The sequence below is a fragment of the Anomaloglossus baeobatrachus genome, chromosome 6 (assembly GCF_048569485.1).
Source record: "Anomaloglossus baeobatrachus isolate aAnoBae1 chromosome 6, aAnoBae1.hap1, whole genome shotgun sequence".
Lineage (NCBI taxonomy): Eukaryota > Metazoa > Chordata > Amphibia > Anura > Aromobatidae > Anomaloglossus > Anomaloglossus baeobatrachus.
The window spans coordinates 60246262-60266810 of record NC_134358.1 but is presented as its reverse complement, the minus strand read 5'-3'; the positions used below and the strand labels follow the sequence as shown (position 1 = coordinate 60266810).

The 20549-nt window shown below is 43.0% G+C and overlaps 1 protein-coding gene across 7 annotated transcripts in view; it reads right to left on the bottom strand.

Moving 5' to 3' along the window:
* Positions 1-20549, bottom strand: part of CSMD3 (CUB and Sushi multiple domains 3) — a 2007504-nt gene that overhangs the window by 187425 nt on the left and 1799530 nt on the right. For all 7 annotated transcript variants that reach the window (XM_075352941.1, XM_075352934.1, XM_075352935.1 and 4 more), the window contains one exon: positions 19417-19590. In XM_075352941.1, coding sequence (XP_075209056.1) covers positions 19417-19590 — 174 coding nt within the window. The remainder of the gene's footprint in view (positions 1-19416; positions 19591-20549) is intronic.

Below are 20549 nucleotides of genomic sequence, written 5' to 3'. Positions count from 1 at the left end.
TGGTGGCAACATTATGCTATGGGGAGGCTTTGTGACAGAAAAGCTGCAAGAGCTGATGGAAAGATGGATGGAGCTAAATAAAGGGCAATCCTGTAGGAAATCCTGTTAAAGGCTGCAAAAAACTTGAGACTGGGGTGTAGGTTCACCTTCCTACAGGATAACAACTCTTAACATATGACTTGAGCTACAATGGAGTGATTTAAATCAGAGAATATTCATGTGTGTGAATGGTCCAGTCACAGTCCAGACCTAACCACCATAAGAATCTGTGACAAGACTTGAAAATTGCAGTTCATGGACGTCTCCATGTAATGTCACTGAGATAGGTCTATTTTGCAAAGAAGAATGTGCAAAGATTTCAGCCACTAGATGTGCAAAGCTGGTAGAGACATCCACCAAAAGACTTGCAGCAGTAACTGCAGCAAAAGGTGGCTCAGAGAAGTATTAAGTCAGAGGGGCTGAATACAAAAGCACATCACAATTTTCAGATTTATATTTTTAAATCATTTAGAAAGCCATGTATTATTTTTAAGTACTTCCTACTGTTATACACCTGATACATTCACACACATGAGTAGTGGAAAAGGAAAAAGGAGGAAACACACTCCTCAAGTTCCTGTGCAGATTAAAAGACCCTTGCTGCACAACTAAAAGCATCTCATCAGACCAGGCTCCTTAAATTATGTCTAATGATTTCTCCTGCCCCCTGAAGGACCTGAGAAGAGGCCACCACACTCTGCCAGAAAGGGGACAGGAAAGTATGCAAGAGCAAACACAAAGTCAAAGTAAAATTGTGATGTCTGCCACAAGGTGGCAGTAGGTAGAAACTACTTGTGTGAATGTGTATGGGGAGGTAGTCTGACAAGCCAAGGTCAGAAGCCAGGAGGTAGCGACAGGACAATGGGAGCAGACAGAGACGATGTCAAGATACAAGAGACAAAGAGCAGGCAGGGGTGTGGTCAGGAGGAGGTCTGAGGTCAGAAGACAGGAGGAAACGACAAGAGCAGGGAGAGAGACAGAGAAGAGTCAACAACAGTCCAAAGTCAAGAGCCAAGATCAGATGACTAAACACTATGGGAGCCAAGAGCACTGCTGTAACCAGGAAGTACAATTGGCGATGTTCTGGGTGAGCATACTCCCTAATGAAGCAGAGCAATCACCAGGAATTAAGAGCATCTGCGTAGGCAACTCCCTGGACCAGCATACCCAGAGCTGAGAGACAACCCGTACATAGGTGTTCAAGACAAACAGCAGATCATCCAAACCTATAAAAGCTCTACTTGATGGAACAACACGTATCGGCTCTACAGGAGAGCATGGCAGAACATAACAACTGAAGATACTCTGTGCATCAGAACTGTGAAAGACATATACTGAACTGAGGTACAAGGTAGAGCAGCTGGGAAGGAAAACCAAACTAACACACAGCAGTCATGCAACTGGTGTTTACTCAAAGGTAAACCCCTACGCTGAAGGGCTGGAACTCTCAGAGATAAATTCCCTGAGATATAGCCAGCATGGAAGTGAGGAGAGCGGTGAACATATATAACTCAATCGAGAATGTGATAGGGCAAACTACAACGCGGAAATGAGAGGCAACTGGCGAGCAGTAAACTGAGAAGGGAAAGCAAACACAAAGGAAACCATTAGTATTTGGACAGGGAAGAAAAAGACAATAGCCCAGAATACAGAGGAACTAAGCATGAAACAGAGGGTCAACTGATCGAATCCCCAAACTGAGCAATGACACCTACTTAGTGTTGGTATATATCACATTTTGATTTTAATAAGAACATTTAAGTTTGTGGCTATAAGTTCATGTGGTATGAATAGTTTTTTCAAGGCAGTACGTCAGGAAAGAGTTAAGTAAAACATTTATTTAAACAGACACATATTTTTTGACTTTGCATGCTATTTAAGAGATATTCTGCAAAATATATTCTTACAAATGAAATGTATTTTATTTTTTACATCTTATTTTTTTTAGATTTACCTTCATTAAGGGTGAAGTTCAGGAATAAAATAGTAAAGTTTATTTTTTACAGAAAGAGCAAAATATCTGTCTGGTAAAAAAAAAAACCTCACATCTGGACTAGAGATGAGCCACCTAGGGTGGCCACCTATATGTTTGTCGAACACCTTCGAACACCATTGAAAACAATGGCAGGCAAACACAAACACATACAAACATGCACAAACACGAACGCAGACACACATATTATGCTCACCTTACCTTCCGTTCCATCGCCGACCTCCTGGGACTTGCAGTTCGCCAGTACAAGATGTGTATCGGGTAACCATCACTACTGATGCTGGAACTTCTGCTGACAGAGCGCTAACGTCAAAGGCAGGAGCCGCTTGCCTCTGATTGGCCAGCGTGCTGCCTTTGAGCAGCGTCTGACAGAGGAAGTTCCTCCCTTGTCGCGATGGTTACCCGATACACATCCTGTACCGGCGAACTACGTGTATCGGGTAACCATTGCGATGAGGGAGGAACTTCCTCTGTCAGACGCTGCTCAAAGGCAGCACGCTGGCCAATCAGAGGCAAGAGGCTCCTGCCTTTGACGTCAGTGCTCTGGCAGCGGAAGTTCTGGCATTGGTCGTGATGGATACCCGATACACATCTTGTACCGGTGAACTGCGAGTCCCAGAAGGCCGGTGATGGAACGGAAGGTAAGGTGAGCATATGTGTGTGTGTATGTTTGTGTGTGTTTGTACGTGTTTGTACGTGTTTGTACGTGTTTGTACGTGTTTGTGTGTGTTTGTGCAGTGTGGAATGGCACAATAGGGGACGAGGATAGGACATTTAACAGGTTGTGTAACGAATTGTCTGCATTGCAATGATTTCCTATGTGAAATCTTGCTTTGCTGAATGAGTAACGTGGTTAACAAGCACACTCCCAGAACGGATTGTTCTTGTTAACCAAGGTTCCACTGTATTAACATTGAATGACAGTATTACTGTGAAAAGCCAGTTACGCTTTTCGTGATCAAACCGTTATTGAACATAACATCGAACTGTCGAACTTGAAGCTAATTGTTTGCGTTTGTCAAACGAGTCGAACATCGCCTAAAACAGGTTGAATTTGAGATTGGCGAACAGTTCGATTCGAACACCGCTCATCTCTAATCCCGACTAAAGCAAATAGACTGCTCATATATATACAGTATACGCAATGGACTATCATTGCAAGATAGCAAAACCTCTTTATAGGCTCTTTAAAAACAATCTACCTAAATAATGGCACTGTTAAAGCTCTCCAACATGCAAAAGTAAAGTTAGGTCAGCATTTAACCATCTTCTTCATGCCCTTCTCCACACAACCTTCTAAATCATTAGTCCACTACATTTACGCTGATCTTTAAATCTAAATTCTACCATTTCATTTCTGTATGCTTATACATTTAAATGCCATTTTTTCGATTGAATGTAATTTCCATGAATGATCTAATTATCAATAAAAGTGTTCACAGTCTTATAAGCTGCTGTAAAATACAGTAATCAGCAATGAACTTCTAACAACAATGACATAGGAGGACAGAAGCTCCTGAAGTATCACACAGCAAATGAAGTTGAAATGAAAGCTTTGCTACTAAAATCATTAGTTGGTGGTCATTTACTTTTTAATGTTCTCTTTGCCATTTATAGCACTTGGAAATATAAAGTCAATGAGATACATGTCTTCGTTCCCCCTCAATATAGCTAAGAAATAATTTTTGGTGGGTAATTATGGAATTTTGTAGCCTATAACTGAATATCAATGATATTTTCAGTAATAAGAATGTCCATGTAGGACCTTGTATATAACAGGTCAAAAAGATATATTGTTTTGCACCTCTTGGCTTCATCAATGTGCTGCAAATTATAGTACACTAAACGTAGGTCAAGGGGTAGGTATAAACACACATATGCCAAAAACACCTGGATTCTTGATTATCATAAATATAAAGAGCTGTAGAGTTGACAATATGATCTGTATCAGCTCCTGAAGAAGCGGACATGCGAAACGAGCATCAAAGTAGTCCAAAAGTAAAGCCTGCTTTACACGTTGCAATTTGTCGTGCGATCGCATTTGCGATCGCACCCGCCCCCATCATTTGTGCTGCACGGGCAATTTGTTGCCCGTGTCGCACAATGATGTAAACCCCCGTCACACGTACTTACCTCCCGAACGACCTTGTTATGGGCGGCGAACATCCACTTCCTGAAGGGGGAGGGACGTTCGGCGTCACAGCGACATCACACAGCGGCCAGCCAATAGAAGCAGAGCGGCGGAGATGAGCGGGACATAAACATCCCGCCCACCTCCTTCCTTCATCATTGTCGGCGGGACGCAGGTAAGCTGTGTTCATCGTTCCTGGGGTGTCACATGGAGCGATGTGTGCTGCCCCGGGAACGATGAACAACAGGACGTGCGATTTTTAGAAAATGAGCGACGTGTCAGCGATGAATGAGAAGGTGAGCATTTCTGCTCGTTCATAGCTGTCACACGCTACGATATCACTAACAATGCCGGATGTGCGTCACTTACGACGTGACCCCGCCGACATCTCATTAGATATATCGTAGCGTGTAAAGCTTGATAAAGTCAATGAAATCTGACAAGTGAATGGTGCTATAGGTGGGAAGAAAAGATGATCTTTTGAAATTCAAAGATAGAAACTATGAAAAGGTAAAGTCCAGCTCTGGCACAACAGATTCTCTTCCTTTTATAAAAAAATTAGTTATATTACTATATTATTAAAATGGTATTGTTACAAATATACACATTGACCTATGCATTTTGAGTAAAGCCCACTCTTAGTCATAGCATTAACCAAATGAAATGAACCATCTTAAATACCAATAATGAAATGCTGTAAAAAAAATGTACTGCCCCAATGCTAACTGAAAACAAAAGGAGGAAAAACTTATCTTGAGAGTTAAATACATGAATTATAACATAGCAAATCCACAGTCAAGTGTTAAATAAAAATAGAAAAGATATTGAATTAATCTGAATACAGAAAGTAAAAGTAACAATACATCCAATTATGTACATAAACTAACACCACCAAAAGATTTTTCAAGTACATCTCCAAAATTAATTTATTTCAATAATTCAAAGTAAAAAGGGAAACACATACTGTATAATATATAGAGTCATTACACACAGAGGGATCTATTCCTATATATTATATAGAGTCATTATACACAGAGGGATCTATTCCTATATATTATATAGAGTCATTACACACAGAGGGATCTATTCCTATATATTATATAGAGTCATTACACACAGAGGGATCTATATATATATATATTATATAGAGTCATTACACACAGAGAGATCAATTCCTATATATTATATAGAGTCATTACACACAGAGGATCTATTTCAAGTATTTATTTCTGGTACTGTTGATGATTATGGCTTACAGCCAATGAAAACCCAAAAGTCATTATCTCAGAAAATTAGAATATTTTATAGGACCTACTGAAATTTTAATTCAAAAATGTTGGCGCCTACTGAAAAGTCTGTACAGTAAATGCCTCAATACTTGGTTGGGGCTCCTTTTGCATGAATTACTGCATCCATTCGGCGTGGCATGGAGGCGATCAGCCTGTGGCACTGCTGAGGTGTTATGGAAGCCCAGGTTGATTTGTTAGCAGCCTTCAGCTCGTCTGCATTGTTGGGTCTGGTGTCTCTCATCTTCCTCTTCACAATATCCCATAGATTCTCTATTTCTTTTAGGTCAGGCGAGTTTGCTGGTCAATCAAGCACAGTGATCCTGTGGTTAGTAAACCAGGTATTGGTACTTTTGGCAGTGTGGACAGGGGCCAAGTCCTCCTGTAAAATTGAATTTCCATCTCCAAAAAGCATGCAGGCAGAAGGAAGCATGAAGTGCTCTAAAATTTCCTGGCAGTCTGCTGTGGTGACTTTGGTCTTGATAAAACACAGTGGACCTACACCAGCAGATGACATGGCCCCCAAACCATCACTGATTGTGGAGACTTCACACTAGACCTTAAGCAGCTTGGATTGTGGCCTATCCACTCTTCCTCCAGACTCTGGGACTGTGATTTCCAAATGAAATTCAAAATTTACTTTCAACTGAAAACAACACCTTGGACCACTGAGCAACAGTCCAGTTCTTTTTCTCCTTGGCCCAGGTAGGACGCTTCTGGTGTTGTGTATTGGTCATGAGTGGCTTGACACAAGGAATGTGACACTTATAGCCCATGTCCTGGATATATCTGTGTGTGGCAGCTCTTGAAGCACTGACTCCAGCAGCGTCCACTCTTTGTAAACCTCCCCCAAATATTTGAATGACCTTTTCTGAACAATCATATTAAAGGGGGCTTTACACGCTACGATATCGTTAATGTTTGGTCGCCGGGGTCAAGTTGTTAGTGACGCACATCCGGCGTCATTAACGATATTGCAGCGTGTAATACTTACCAGCGACCTTAGGCGACCTCAAAAATGGTGAAAATCGTTCACCATGGAGAGGTCGTCCCAAAGTCAAAAATCGGTAAGGGTTGTTTAGCGTTGTGGTTCATCGCTCATGCGGCAGCACACATCGCTATGTGTGACACCGCATGAGCAAGGAACGTCTCCTTACCTGCCGCCGGCCCCAATGAGGAAGGAAGGAGGTGGGCGGGATGTTACGTCCTGCTCATCTCCGCCCCTCTGCTTTGATTGGCCGGCCGCTGTGTGACGTTGCGGTGACGTCGCTGTTATGCCGAACGTCCCTCCCCCTTGAAGGAGGGATTGTTTGGCAGTCACAGCGATGCCGCCCACCAGGTAAGTATGTGTGACGCTGCGTAGCGATAATGTTCGCTACGGCAGCGATCACAAACAATCGCATGCGCGACAGGGGCGGGTACTTACACGCTCGCTATCGCTAGAAATTGCTAGCGATATCGCTAATGTGTAAAGCCCCCTTAAGGCTGCGGTTATCCTGGTTGCTTGTGCACCTTTTTCTACCACACTTTTTCCTTCCACTCAACTTTCCATTAATATGCTTGGATACAGCACTCTGTGAACAGCCAGCTTCTTTAGCAATGACCTTTTGTGGCTTACCCTCCTTGTGAAGTGTGTCAATGGCTGCCTTCTGGACATCTGTCAAGTCAGCAGTCTTCCCTATGATTGTGTAGCCTACTGAACCAGACAAAGGGACCATTTTAAACACCTGGGAAGCCTTTGCAGATGTTTTGTGTTAATTATTCTAATTTTCTGAGATAATGGCTTTTGGGTTTTTATTGACTGTAAGCCATAATCATCAACATTAACATAAATAAACACTTGAAATAGATCCCTCTGTGAGTAATGACTATATATAATATATATGAATAGATCCCTCTGTGTGTATTGACTCTACATAATATATAGAAATAGATCACTCTGTGTGTAATGATTCTATATAATATATACATTTAACTTTTTGTATTGAATAACTGAAATAAATTAACTTTTTGATGACATTCTAATCTATTGAAAAGCACTTGTATATACTGTAAAATGTATATTTCGTAAATATTTTCCATTTCGCATTTTTTTTCGTTTTACGCAATATGTAATTAAAATTCCTATGGTGCACCAATCTACATTTTTATTATTTAATATTCTTAGAAATTTTTCAAAAAAAATACAATATTTCTGTTTTGTAATTAGGACCTTGTGCTGCACTAGTCTCCAAAATTCTTCTCAGTGGACCTCTGTGTGGACAATACACCCTCTCTATGCCACACACAGACAAATTATCAATATTTCCATTGTGAACTTCTAAAATTTGGCATGATAGGCCAAAGAGCAAATGTTTATTTTCATTTGGATTACTTTTGGCACCATTCATATTTTCTGAAATGCAGAAATTTAACTTCTAAACTGGGCAACAAATATATTGTAAGTTACATATATTAAATGTAACCAAATAAACCAAATGTGCAGCATTGCAATAAAGGCATTCAAATTAAATGAACTTCCCGTAATGGAAGAGATTATAGAGTCCCACTTTTGTATTAGTTTGCACAAACCACATTGTGGCATACCACTTTTAAAACAACCCTTAAAAAGAAGCCAGGGGACTTCCGGTTCCGGCGCTGTGATGTGACGACGCGGGAGACAGAGCTCCGCACGTTCCTCAGCCCCACAAACTGACCAAAAGCGCCCCACGGCCGCGGGAGGAGGCAGAAAACAGGGAGGCAAGGAGCGAGAGGTGACCGTGCATGGAGCGGTACCTCCTCCGGAGCAGCGGCAGACAGCTGAAGCAGGGTGCTGCAGAGGGAGAGCACATGGAGCACAAGATGGCGGCGGACGCGGGCCGTGGCGGTATGCAGGGAGGTGAGCAGAGACAGATGGAGGAGGAGGGGGAGCAGCTGAGAGAGCAGCGGACAGCCCAGCAGCACAACCAGCTCCCAGGCCTGCAAATAGACTATGACCGTCTGGCTGGTGCAGTGGCAGTGCACCTGGCAGACAGGATCAAGGATTCCTTGGAGGCCATGGTGGGGGCAGAGCTATCTTCCCTGAAGGAGCAGATCACACAGCAGGGAGCCAGGATGTCAGAGATGGAGCAAAGAATCTCTGACACAGAGGACGAGGTGACAGCATTAAAGGGGCAGCTGCAGGAGATGGTGGAGGGATCCCAGGCCATGAGAGAAACTGGAAGATCTGGAAAACCGCTCCAGAAGAAGCAATTTAAGGCTGGTGGGACTCCCAGAATCAATAAGCGGCAATTGGACAGCATATTTGAAGCAGAGCTCCCCAAGGCACTAGGTCTGATGCATAAATGCAGGGTGGAAATAGCGCACAGAGTGGGCCCCGTAAGAGAGCATCCAGGCACAGGAAGAACAAATGGGAAAGAAAGCAGCATGGGAGTGACTGGACCAACCAGGCCACGCAAAGTGATAATAAAATACTTGGAATACAAAGACAAAGAAGAGCTGCTGCGATTGTTTAGAGGAAGGAGGACCCCATTGTCTTTACAAGGACATAAAGTGCTGATCTTCAGGGACTACTCGGCGGAGGTTACACGCAAAAGGAAAGCCTTTAGTAAAATCTGCACTGCGCTGTACCGTAAAGGCATAAAATTCCAACTGCTCTATCCTGCAATACTAAGAGTAACAAGACGTGATGGATCCCTTTTTGCGACAAAAGACTTGAGGGAGGCGGAGAAGTGGATGGAGGAGATGGAGAACAGAAACCAGACGGAGGAATCCCCAGAGAGGCAACATAACCGGCATGGAGGAGAGGAGGAGAGCCGGGCATCGGGCCGGAAAGACTGGATGGAGGGGAGAGAGGAGGGGAGAGAGATCCATGCAGGAAGCCCAAAGACAAGGAGGTCACCGTCGCATAGGCCTGGAAACCAGAAGAAGGGAGCGGCATAAGAGAGGCTACAAGGAGAATTGATATTTTGAACTGAACTGAGGGGCCCAGGAGAGAGGGGACTGACGGAATGCAGGGGATGAGTAACATCTACTGTTTATCATTGCATTTTTACTTTTTACTTCCACTTCCTCTTCCACTTCCTCTTCCACTTCCTATTTCCTCTTCCACATCCTCTTCCACTTCCTACTTCCTTTTCCACTCCCTCTTCCACTTCATACTTCCTCTTCAACTTCCTCTTCCACTTCCTACTCCACTTCCACTTCCTACTTCTTTTTCCACTTTCTAATTCCTTTTCCATTTCCTCTTCCATTTCCTACTTCCTCTTCCACTTTCTCTTCCACTTCCTACTTCCGTTTCAACTTCCTCTTCCACTTCTTACTTCCACACCCTACTTCCTCTTCCACTTCTTACTTCCACTTCCTACTTCCTCTTCCACTTCCTACTTCCTCTTCCACTTCCTACTTCCCCTTCCTACTTCCTCTTCCACTTCCTCCTTCCTCTTCACTTCCTCTTCTACTTCCTACTTCCTTTTCCACTTTCTCTTCTACTTCCTACTTCCTCTTCCACTTCCTACTTCCTCTTCCACTTCCTATTTCCTCCTCTACTTCCTCTTCCACTTCCTCTTTCACTCCCTCTTCTCTTTAGTTCTCGCCTCTTCAATTTATATTGACCAAGGTGCCCGGCCCCCTCGGGGGTGTAGGGGGGTCCTAACATCTATGGAGGACCGGGTTTCTCTCCAGTATCTACTGATAAATCGCTCCTCTGGTAGCCAGGTCACTTAGGCCGGTTTCACACATCCGGCTTTTTGCCATTTTGCCGGATGCGGCGCTCTCCCGTACAATTAATACAGTACAATGACAGCGCTGTAACTTCCGGGTCACATGCGCCGGTCACATGACAGCATGTGACCGGCGCTTGTTGCGCTGTCACTGTACTGTATTAACTGTACGGGAGAGCGCCGCATCCGGCAAAACGGCAAAAAGCCGGATGTGTGAAACCGGCCTTATGCTGCTGGGAGGTGGAGTGAAATTGAGATCAGAGGCAACAAATGCTATATATGGGCAATGAGGGAGGGGGTATTGTATGCTGACATGGTTGTTGACCAGGAAGGCCTTGCTCTGGTGTGTTAGATAACAGAACAATGGGGGACAGGCTATATGTAAATGTTAATCAGTTGGCTGGGAGGGGATTGCGGAGCCAGGAGCATCACAGAAAAAATGGAAGTGAAGAGACGATTGATTGTAAAGGGGGGGACAGTTGACAATAGATCTAGGTTGAATAGTTGGGTTCAGGGAAAGCAACGCTATAAACATACCGAAAGACAATTGAGAGCAGTTGGGGGGGTAACCAACAGGTTTATAGTTAATGCCAAGATTGGGACACAAGGTTGCGCCCAGGCAATACATAGTTGTAAGCGCACAGCAAAGTTAGAGGAAACACAAAGCCACACACACGGGGGGACGCATAGCGACGCAAAAAACATGGGCAACGCTGACTATGGTTAAAATAGTGATATGGAACGTGAAAGGTCTGAAATCACCTCACAAGCGCATGATGGTTCTGAGACATCCTAAAAGATTGAAGGTAGATATCGCACTGCTGCAGGAAATGCATCTACTACAGGAAGATTTTTTCCGAATGCAGAAATTATGGGTAGGAAAAGAAGTTGGGTCGGGCTCCCCGGGAAGGAAAGCAGGGGTCATGATTCTATTAAACAAACATTTCAACCATACGATTACTTCCCAAGATAGCGATGAGGAAGGTAGATATGTCCATATAAAATTAAACAGCCCGCAGGAAGAGTTTAGCATACACAACATATATGCTCCAACAATGCACAGAATTCATTTTTCAAACTCATCACAAGTAAAGTGGGAATGGACTCAGAAAGGAACAAAATAGTGGGAGGAGATTTCAATGCGATGGTCTTAGGGGAAGAAGATAGGAGACATAACAGGGGTCAAGGTGGGCAGACAAGAATGACAAAAGGCTTGATGGCTAGGCTGCTGGAAGACAAAAATCTGAAAGACAGTTGGAGGCTACAACACCCATATGACCATGAATTCACTCACTACTCACATCCGCATGACGCATCGTCAAGAATTGATTATATTCTGGTTGACCAATAATTTTTGAGCAGGGTCAAAGATGTAGATATTGAGAACATGGTGATATCGGACCACAGCCCAGTAACCTTAGAAATAAATTACACAGTCCAGAGGGGATCGGACTATTTGTGGAGGTTCCCGTCCTTTTTACTTAGGGATACGGACTTTGTTAAAATACTGAAGGGCTGGTGGGAAGAGTATAGCAACACTAATAGTGAACATGAGACGGATGTAATGTTATTTTGGGAAGCAGCAAAAGCAGTGCTGAGAGGGAGACTAATGGGGTATACTGCTACAATCAAGAGACATACACATGCACAATACCAAGAAGCTAGTGATACGCTTAGAGAAAAATATATGAAATATTTGGAAACTATGTCCCAAAAAGCAAAAGATGGAAAAGAGTTCTTTCGGTCTAATTTAGCGCATAAGGAACCACTTGCTGATATTAAATGTTGTACTTTATTAATTATAAGCTCCTATTAATACAACGCGTTTCAGCAGACAATATGCTTTCAACAGGTATACCGCTACATTAGACCGAAAGAACTCTTTTCCATATACCCACTCCCTACCTGGGATTTCGGTAGTAGCTGCAAAGGACCTGCCAACCCATTATAGAATCCAGCTGGGAACTGGAGGATCGTGGAGGAAAACCTGAATCCCAAGGTGCCGGTGGAGTTCAGGACCCGACAACATACCATAAGTCTGGATTCAATAAGCTTGGACACTGCAATCAGAACGGAGGAATACCCCGGACTGACACGCTTTCACTGGAGTTGTGCGGGGGCGCACAACCTGCAAAGGTGAGCAGTTCTAAATATCTATCCTAAATCTATCCACGGATACTTCTCATATTGCGCCTGTCTCTCTATCTCTATTTCATTTATCCAAAAAGCAAAAGAGGAATGGAAGGGGGCGAAACAAAGGATCGAGCTTTGGGCAGGAAAAAGGGAAGAGCTAGTACGGTCACAAATGGAGGTTGACCTGCACAGGTACGGCGATAAAGCAGGGAAATTACTGGCCAATTTGGCTAAGGGAAGGCGACCAATGACTTCAATAACCAGTATGACTGGACAGGAGGGGAACAAATCCACAAAACCACAGGAAATTAACCAGATCTTGGGGGATTACTATGAGAAACTGTATGGTAAGGGGAATGAAGGTGGTGAAGGAGGGGCAGAATGGCTGAAACAAATAAACCTCACACGACTCAGCACAGAGGAGCTGACTAGTCTGAATGCAGAAGTCACAATAGAAGAAGTCCAAAAGGTGATAGGAGAGTTAAACGTACATAAAGCTTTGGGACCCGATGGGTTCAATTGGGAATTCTATAAAGTGATGAAGGAGCAGATCTCACCGATATTGACACGTATGTTTAACAAAATATTGGGAGGCACTGAAATATCGAGTCACCTCAACACGGCATATATAAAACTCATACCTAAGGGAGAGAAAAACTTAGATAATCCAGCAAATTATAGACCGATCTCTTTGATCAACCAGGACCTAAAACTACTGGCCAAATTGATGGCCAACAGACTGGCGGAGATATTGCTGAGAGTAATCTCTCCGGCCCAATCAGGGTTTGTAAAGGGGAGATCGGCGGTGACCAATATAAGAAAAACCATGCTAGTATTGGATGCCAATAGGCACGGACAACCACAGAAGGGGGCATTTCCAGCCATGATCACATTAGATGCCGAAAAAGCATTTGATAATGTAAAGTGGTCATGGCTGTAAACAGTAATGGATGAGGTAGGCATTCGGGGAGCATTTAGAACATTCATTAGAGTATTATATGCGAATCCTAAAGCCAGGGTGGCGACACCAGGATTTCTGTCGAGACCTTTCTCATTGACTAAAGGGACTAGACAGGGGTGTCCATTGTCCCCCCTCCTGTTCAACCTGGCGATCGAGCCCCTATCAAAAATGTTGAATGAGGGAAATTGGTTTGAAGGTATCAACATTGGAGGGGAGGTGCTACGGTCAGCCCTGTTTGCGGATGACATTATATTGTTTATGAATAAACCCCAGAAGGAACTCCCAATGACACTACAACGGATAGAGGAATTCGGAAACTTGGCAGGTTTCAAATTAAATAAGGCAAAATGTGAAATATTGTTTCTACACCAACAGAGCACAGCGGTGTTGGCAGCTCAGGGAATAGGAGACAATGTCCATGGGATACCAATAGCGAGAACCCACGTTAAATATTTGGGAATCCAAGTGGGACGCCAACCTGCATCGATATATGAGTTAAATTTTAAACCACTGATAACGAAAATAGAACGGGAATTGAAGATGTAGGAGGGGCTTCCATTGTCCCTACTGGGTAGGAACCATCTTCTAAAAATGATGAGTTTCTCAAAACTACTATACCCAATGCAGACTATCCCTATATTATTAAAACACACAGACGTAAACAGGCTGAATAAGGCGTTATCGACCTTCTTGTGGAGGGGAAAAAGGCCAAGAAAAAAAGCTGAGAAATTAATGCAGACACTGGAGAAGGGGGGTATTAAAATGCCAAACATTAGAGGGTACAATCTGGCGTGCCTCATGAGACATGTAATAGACTGGTTAAGGAAGACAAACGGTTACTCGGACATGAGATTGGAAGGCGAGTTCTGTAAACCCTGGGATTTGGGGGCAATATTGCATACGTCACTTGCTAACATACCACGGCACATTAAAAACTCACTAATATGCAGAGATACAGTGATGGCGTGGAAGGCGGTGAGAAAAAATTCAACTTACCCTGGAGAATTTCTAAATACTTAAACATATGGAGTTTCCCGGAATTCCCAGCGGGCAGGGAAAACAAATTATTTATAGAATGGAGAAGAAAAGGTATAAAAGGGGTGAAAGATCTGCTTCATGAGACGGAAAATAGATGGTTGTCCTATCAAGAAATTGTGACAAAATATGGGCTATCTCCATTCCAAGTTATACAATATAAACAGATAGAGAAAGGTATAATGCAGCTATTGAGAGATGTCGGGAAGGAACAAGAGATGAATGATATGGACCAACTTATTATGCAGGAGCAGCGGGAGATTAACATAACTTCACTATACAAAGAGAGGTGTTAGTCCCCTTAAACACGGATAACACCCTGGGAAACTGGGCGAGACAATTGGGAGACGAGACAGCAGGGGACAAGATACTAAAAGGATGGATGAGAATGAGAAAAGAGGTGGTTAATGAGGGCTGGAGGGACACACAGTTTAGACTGATACACAGGGCGATCTATGGCTTCAACATACCAAACAAACAGAAGGTTAATAAGATAGTACATTGTCCCAAATGTAAGACGTTAAACACGGATCTGTTACATGGGATTTGGCAATGCCCAGAGAGTCAAAAATTCTGGAAAAAAATGCAGGCGCTAATAACTAATATATGGGGGGTAGAGGTGGCGATGGACCCATTGATATGGATTTTTCATGATGACCATGTTGAACAAATGGCAAGAGTGAGTGAAAAAAGAGATAGAATACCAAAGCTGTTCCATAGTATAGCCATAATTGGAAAAAGGGCTTTGCTGGGCAAATGGCTCGAAGGGAACGTTCCGTCAGAAGACGAGGTAATGAGGCAGATTAAAATGCTACTTAGAATTGAACAGAGGGAAGCAGAAAAAAACAAAGACGGTTTGACCGACGCATTCTTTAATAAATGGAGAAAATTCATGGAAAAACAATGTGAAGCTACAGAGATACAAACAATAGTTACCCCCTTCACGTACACAGAGTGGTATCTACTAGAAGACATTAAGGGAACATTGGGGAAATTAAAACAGCCATAATGTGAAGGTGTGATAAGAAGGCAAATGATTAATCTAGAGACATGTGGTGATGATAAAATGACAAAATGTGGCGTTGTTGGGTGTTCTTCGTGTGGGCTAGACAGGAGGAAAAGTGTGCTAAGCTGTTGGGGGGGTTATTTTAGAATAGAAGGTAGGAAAAACATAGTTAAGGGGGGGAAAACAAGGGAAACGGGAGGAATAGTTAATTGACAATAACCTGTTAATGGAAATAGTGAATTCATACTTGCTATATTGTTTCATAAGATGTAATACACATGAAAATTTGGAATAAAATTTGGTGTTTAAAAAAAAAAGAAGCCAGGTCCTGTTAATATTATCAGAACTGGTATTCATGATAGGTGATAGTATATTTGATAAAATTTTAGATTTCTTAAGGACAAAGCGAATCTTGTTATTCAAGATTTTGGCTAACTTGGAATCTTGGTTTAAGAGTGGCAGATTATTTTTCAATGCAGCCTCAATCTGTGGATATTCCTGATAGTATGTAGGGGAACAGGTTACCAGTAGTGTTGAGCGGACCCGGATCCGCACGGTTTGAGAGCCCGATCCGAGTCCGACCAGTACCCGGGATTCGGGGTGCACGATTTGGATCATTTTTTTTTCCTCTCCCCTCTCTCTCTCTGTCTCTCTCTCTCTCCCCCCCCTGCGGCAACCCGATCCGGATCCGCCGGACCCGGATTATAACCGATCTGCTCAACTCTAGTTACCAGTATTTCAGACCCTTTAGGTTTATATTTTAGCTTACATGTCTCTTTTGCCTTTAGCGTCTTGAGGTTCACAACATGATATCGAGTGAAGCCTATTCACTACGTCCTTTAATATCATGACATCATAAGGCTTAGCCAGCGCTATAGGTGCTGAATACAATTGTGAATATGAAAGAAGACCGGAGGTATCAAAAAGAAGACAGACAGGGTGCTGCACGGGTGAATTTTGGATGGAAGGAAGATGAGCAAAATTCTTTTTTAAAAAAAACCTGACGTGACAAAATGCTATTAACCTGCAGATAAAAGGGATTCTCCCTCAGGTTAGTAGTATTTTGAACCTGCCGAGCATTGGCATTTTGAGCCTCGCTGCAGGAAGAAATTAACTTTATTCCTCTGGGCAGCATTCTGTCTTCAGTCATAGGGGTAGTGCCATTGTGGGTTTAGTTATCGCTCAGTGTATTGTGGGGGGCAGCTGTAACCATTACCCCGGTACTGACTGACAGTTGGCTTCTGGACTGGACCTGGCTGTCAGTCAGTCCCAGAAACGTGATTATAGCCGATGCTCACTATACATTGAGCGATAACAAAATCCATGTTGGTGCCACCCTGATGACTGGAAGCTGAATGCTGCTGGGAGGAATCAAGTTAATTTCCTCCCAACAGTGGGCTTTAACTGTGGGCGCCATGCAAGTCAAGAAAGCTATTATGGTACAGATGAACCCCATATCTGTACATTTGAAGTGTTTTTTCACATGACAGGTTCATTTAATACTTTTTTTTTATTATACTCTGGAGTCTGGAGAATATTTCAGATGATAATAAAACACATTTGATTCCCAAATCATTTTTTTTTTAAAACAAATTTGACCGAATGTGCCAAATTAAATTTTCAACATATTTGATCATCTCTAATTGTGCATATTTAGCCTGCAGTATACCATTAATTTCTATAATTTTATTGAAAAGCGTTAAAACAATAGCAAGTATTAAAATTAGAAAATAATTTCAGAAGCAGGGAAATGTTCATCAAGGCCATTTTGGATGCAAAGAACTGAAACTGAGAAACATTGGAGAAAACAGAATAAAACAATGTATAAATAGAACATAATGAAGCTCAGGGGTGGGGGTTCAATGGACTGCGTATTATGCCTCTTTTAAATTCTCGCACATGGATTTATCATAAAAAGACAAGAAAAGATCCTGGAAGTACCAAAACCTTCTACTCTATCTTGGTTACGATTGGTATGCAGATGTTTTTTGTAGTATTCTAACAAAATAATGCAGAAAAAAAAGTTTTGTATATTCCATGAAACCCAGTATGTACCAAGGTTTAAATACTTCTGCACACAAGTAGTTTGACAGCCTGTATAGCAAAGGCTGATAGTGACGGATATTTGGTTTTCAGACTTTGCATCTCATTGCCTATTTCAGCTGGATGTGAGTCCGCTAATGCACAGCCAGCTGAAATGCATGGCTGCATAGAATCCATCAGATCCTTGCACTGCAATTCATGCCATTGGCAAAAAATAGACCAGAGGCTGATGTCAGTGTGCCCGTGTCTGGGGGTGCAGGGTAGTGATGTCTTCAGTTGCTATAGCAGGAACGCCAATGTCAGCTGTCAGTCACTGTGCCAGCTACAGAGCACGACGCTACATCACATGGGAGCTGGGGAAGGTGATAAGAATGTTTAAGGGATTTTTATGTGCTAAAGGCAAAATGGGGTCGATATACAGTATTTTTTGCTTTATAAGATGCACCGGATAATAAGAAGCACCCCAAATTTAAAGATAAAAAAGGAAAAAAAATGGGGTCTTATACACCAATATTGTCTTACCGGAGGTGATCGGCAGTGATAGTGGAGCGGGGTCACAGGAGGCAGAGGCTGTGCTGGCAGTGGCGGCGGGTCAGTGGTGGCAGCAGTGGTGATGGGTTAATGGTGGCAGCGGCGGGTCAGTGGTGGCAGCGGAAGCTGCGATGGTTGTGTGGTGGAGCAGTCCGGTGCTGCGAGTGTCCCAGTCTGTCCGCGGTCCGGGCGTCAAAGAAATGTAATCCGGAGCGGCGCGTGCACAGATGGAGCTCTCATCCAAGAGCTCCATCTGAGCACGAGCTGATTCCCGACACCATCATTTGAAGCCGGGACAGCGGACAGACTAGGACACCCGCCGCACAGCCACCGCAGTCTGCACAGTCACCCTGCCACCCACCCGGCTACACAGAGTGGCAGCCAATAGGCCGCCCGCTCACCCGGACAGAGAGGCAGCCAGCCACCGGGACAGAGAGGCAGCCGGCTGCCAGCACCGACAGGCACCCGGCCGCCCACATGCATTGACAGGCACCCTGCCAGCCATCCACACACACTGACAGGAACCAGGCCGCCCGCACATAGAGCCGCACAGACAGCCCCCCGCCAATTTACCTCCCGGTAAGCTATATTCAGATTTTAAGATGCACCCCTCATTTTCCTCACAAAAGGAAAAGGGCATCTTATAATCCAAAAAATATGGTATACCAGAAAGAGGCCCAAGATAAGAACACATATACCAGAAAGTGGCCCAGGATGGGGACATACTGTATATACCAGACTGAAGCACATATATACCAGGAAGGAGCCCAGGATAAGGAAATATATACTAGGATTGTGGACATACATACCAGAAAGGGGCCCAGGATGAGGACATGAATACCAGACTGCGGGACATATTTACCAGGAAGGGGCTCAGGATGTGAGGCAAATATATCAGAATATGAGGCCTATATACCAGAATGGGGATTATGATGGGAGACAAATATACTAGGATGGGGGACTTATATACCAGGATGGGGGACATATTTAGCAGGAAGGAGCCAAGAATGGGGGACATTACTACCAGATGAGGGTCAATACTACATAATGAAGGGTGAGGGGGCAATACTTATGTTTTTAAAGGTTTTAGAATACTACAAGGGCCCATCTGACTCTACTACTGCATGTAGTCTTCCATATTCATCATCTCTGTAACCCCAGCCCCACCACTGATTTTCAGCTTTTTGCCTATGCACAATGGAGACAGAATGCTGCCAACCATTCATATGGGTGGAGTTGTACAGAACTCAGCATTCAGAGAATTAGTAGATCTGCAGCAGGTACAACTGAAATTTTATCAAAACTGCAGCAAGCAGCCCATTAAGTGATACATTGTTCTAAACCTACATCACGGTGCTCTCGGATGGGGTAACGAAATCACTTACTCTCTCTTTAATACCAAACTATGAAAATGGACTTTCGGCAAACCAATGCTTTTATTAGAAAACATATATATTGCTAGCTACAGATTCTCTTCATATTCAGTATCATGACGTAAATTCACACACACAGAAAATATCAAGTAGAAATTCACATATTTTCTATTTTCTCTGCTTACCTGAGCAGTGAGGTAGAGATGCACTCCATTGCCCATTTAACTGACAGGTCCTCGTAGAATGGCCTATTACGGTTCTTCTTCCAGTGCAAGAATAATGAACAGTAGATCCAAATGTAAACTTCTCCCCAGAAATAATTGCATTTGGAGGAACTCCGGGATGACCACAGTCAATCACTGTAAACAGAGATGACAAGTGTAATTCCAGTATGTAGCATCTTGAAAAAGCTCCATAGGATTATAGTTTCTTTATTACGTGGAGGCTTTTGTAATACTATGGATTTGGGGTAAATAGAATAAAGTTCAGATCTGTGCACTTTCCAGCTTGTATTTTCAAAATGATCTCCTTTTTCAAGCAAAATCTCTTATAATCACGTTATTGTGTCCGAAATAACATCCCCATAGTCCCCGCACCAGCAGTACCTTCCATGAGAAGACCCCCATATCCCAATATAACAACTTTTGAGCTGATTGAGGGCACTCGGTGCATAATTCCTAATTCTGTTTTACCTTAATAGGTGTAAAAAAAAAGTACTCTAGGGTAGAGTCTCATATGTTGAGATCACTTCAGTTTTTTAGGATTTGGATTGTTAGCAGTGATGAGTGAACACTACCATGCTTGGATTCTCAGTACTTGAAACAAGCAGGTTGGAAACCCAGATGTCCGCAATTTGAGTACTGAGTATAATGGAAGTCAACCCCAAACTTGACTATTTTTCTGGAAGATTCTGGAAAAATGCTTAAGTTTCCCATTGACTTCCATTATACTCAAGTTAAGGCCTTATGAGCGTCTGACCTGCCCATTTTGAGTACCAAGCACCAGAGCATGGTAGTGCTCGCTCATCACTAATTGTTAGAATACTAAAACTATAACTGTCTTGCATGTGTTCAAAATAAGGAGGAGGCAGCCCCTGCCAAACACCATTGACAGCTGTTTATCTTCACATGGAAGAAAAGGATAGGTCATGTTGACATCCATCAGCCCCACCTTTTTTCATCTCTGGCTGAAATAATTTTATTAAATAATTTTCATACAATCAATGAATGCAAAACAAACAGTAACTTTATAGAGGATACTCAATATATAGCAATATATGTAGACATTAACATATCAAGTGAGTAAACCATTATACCTA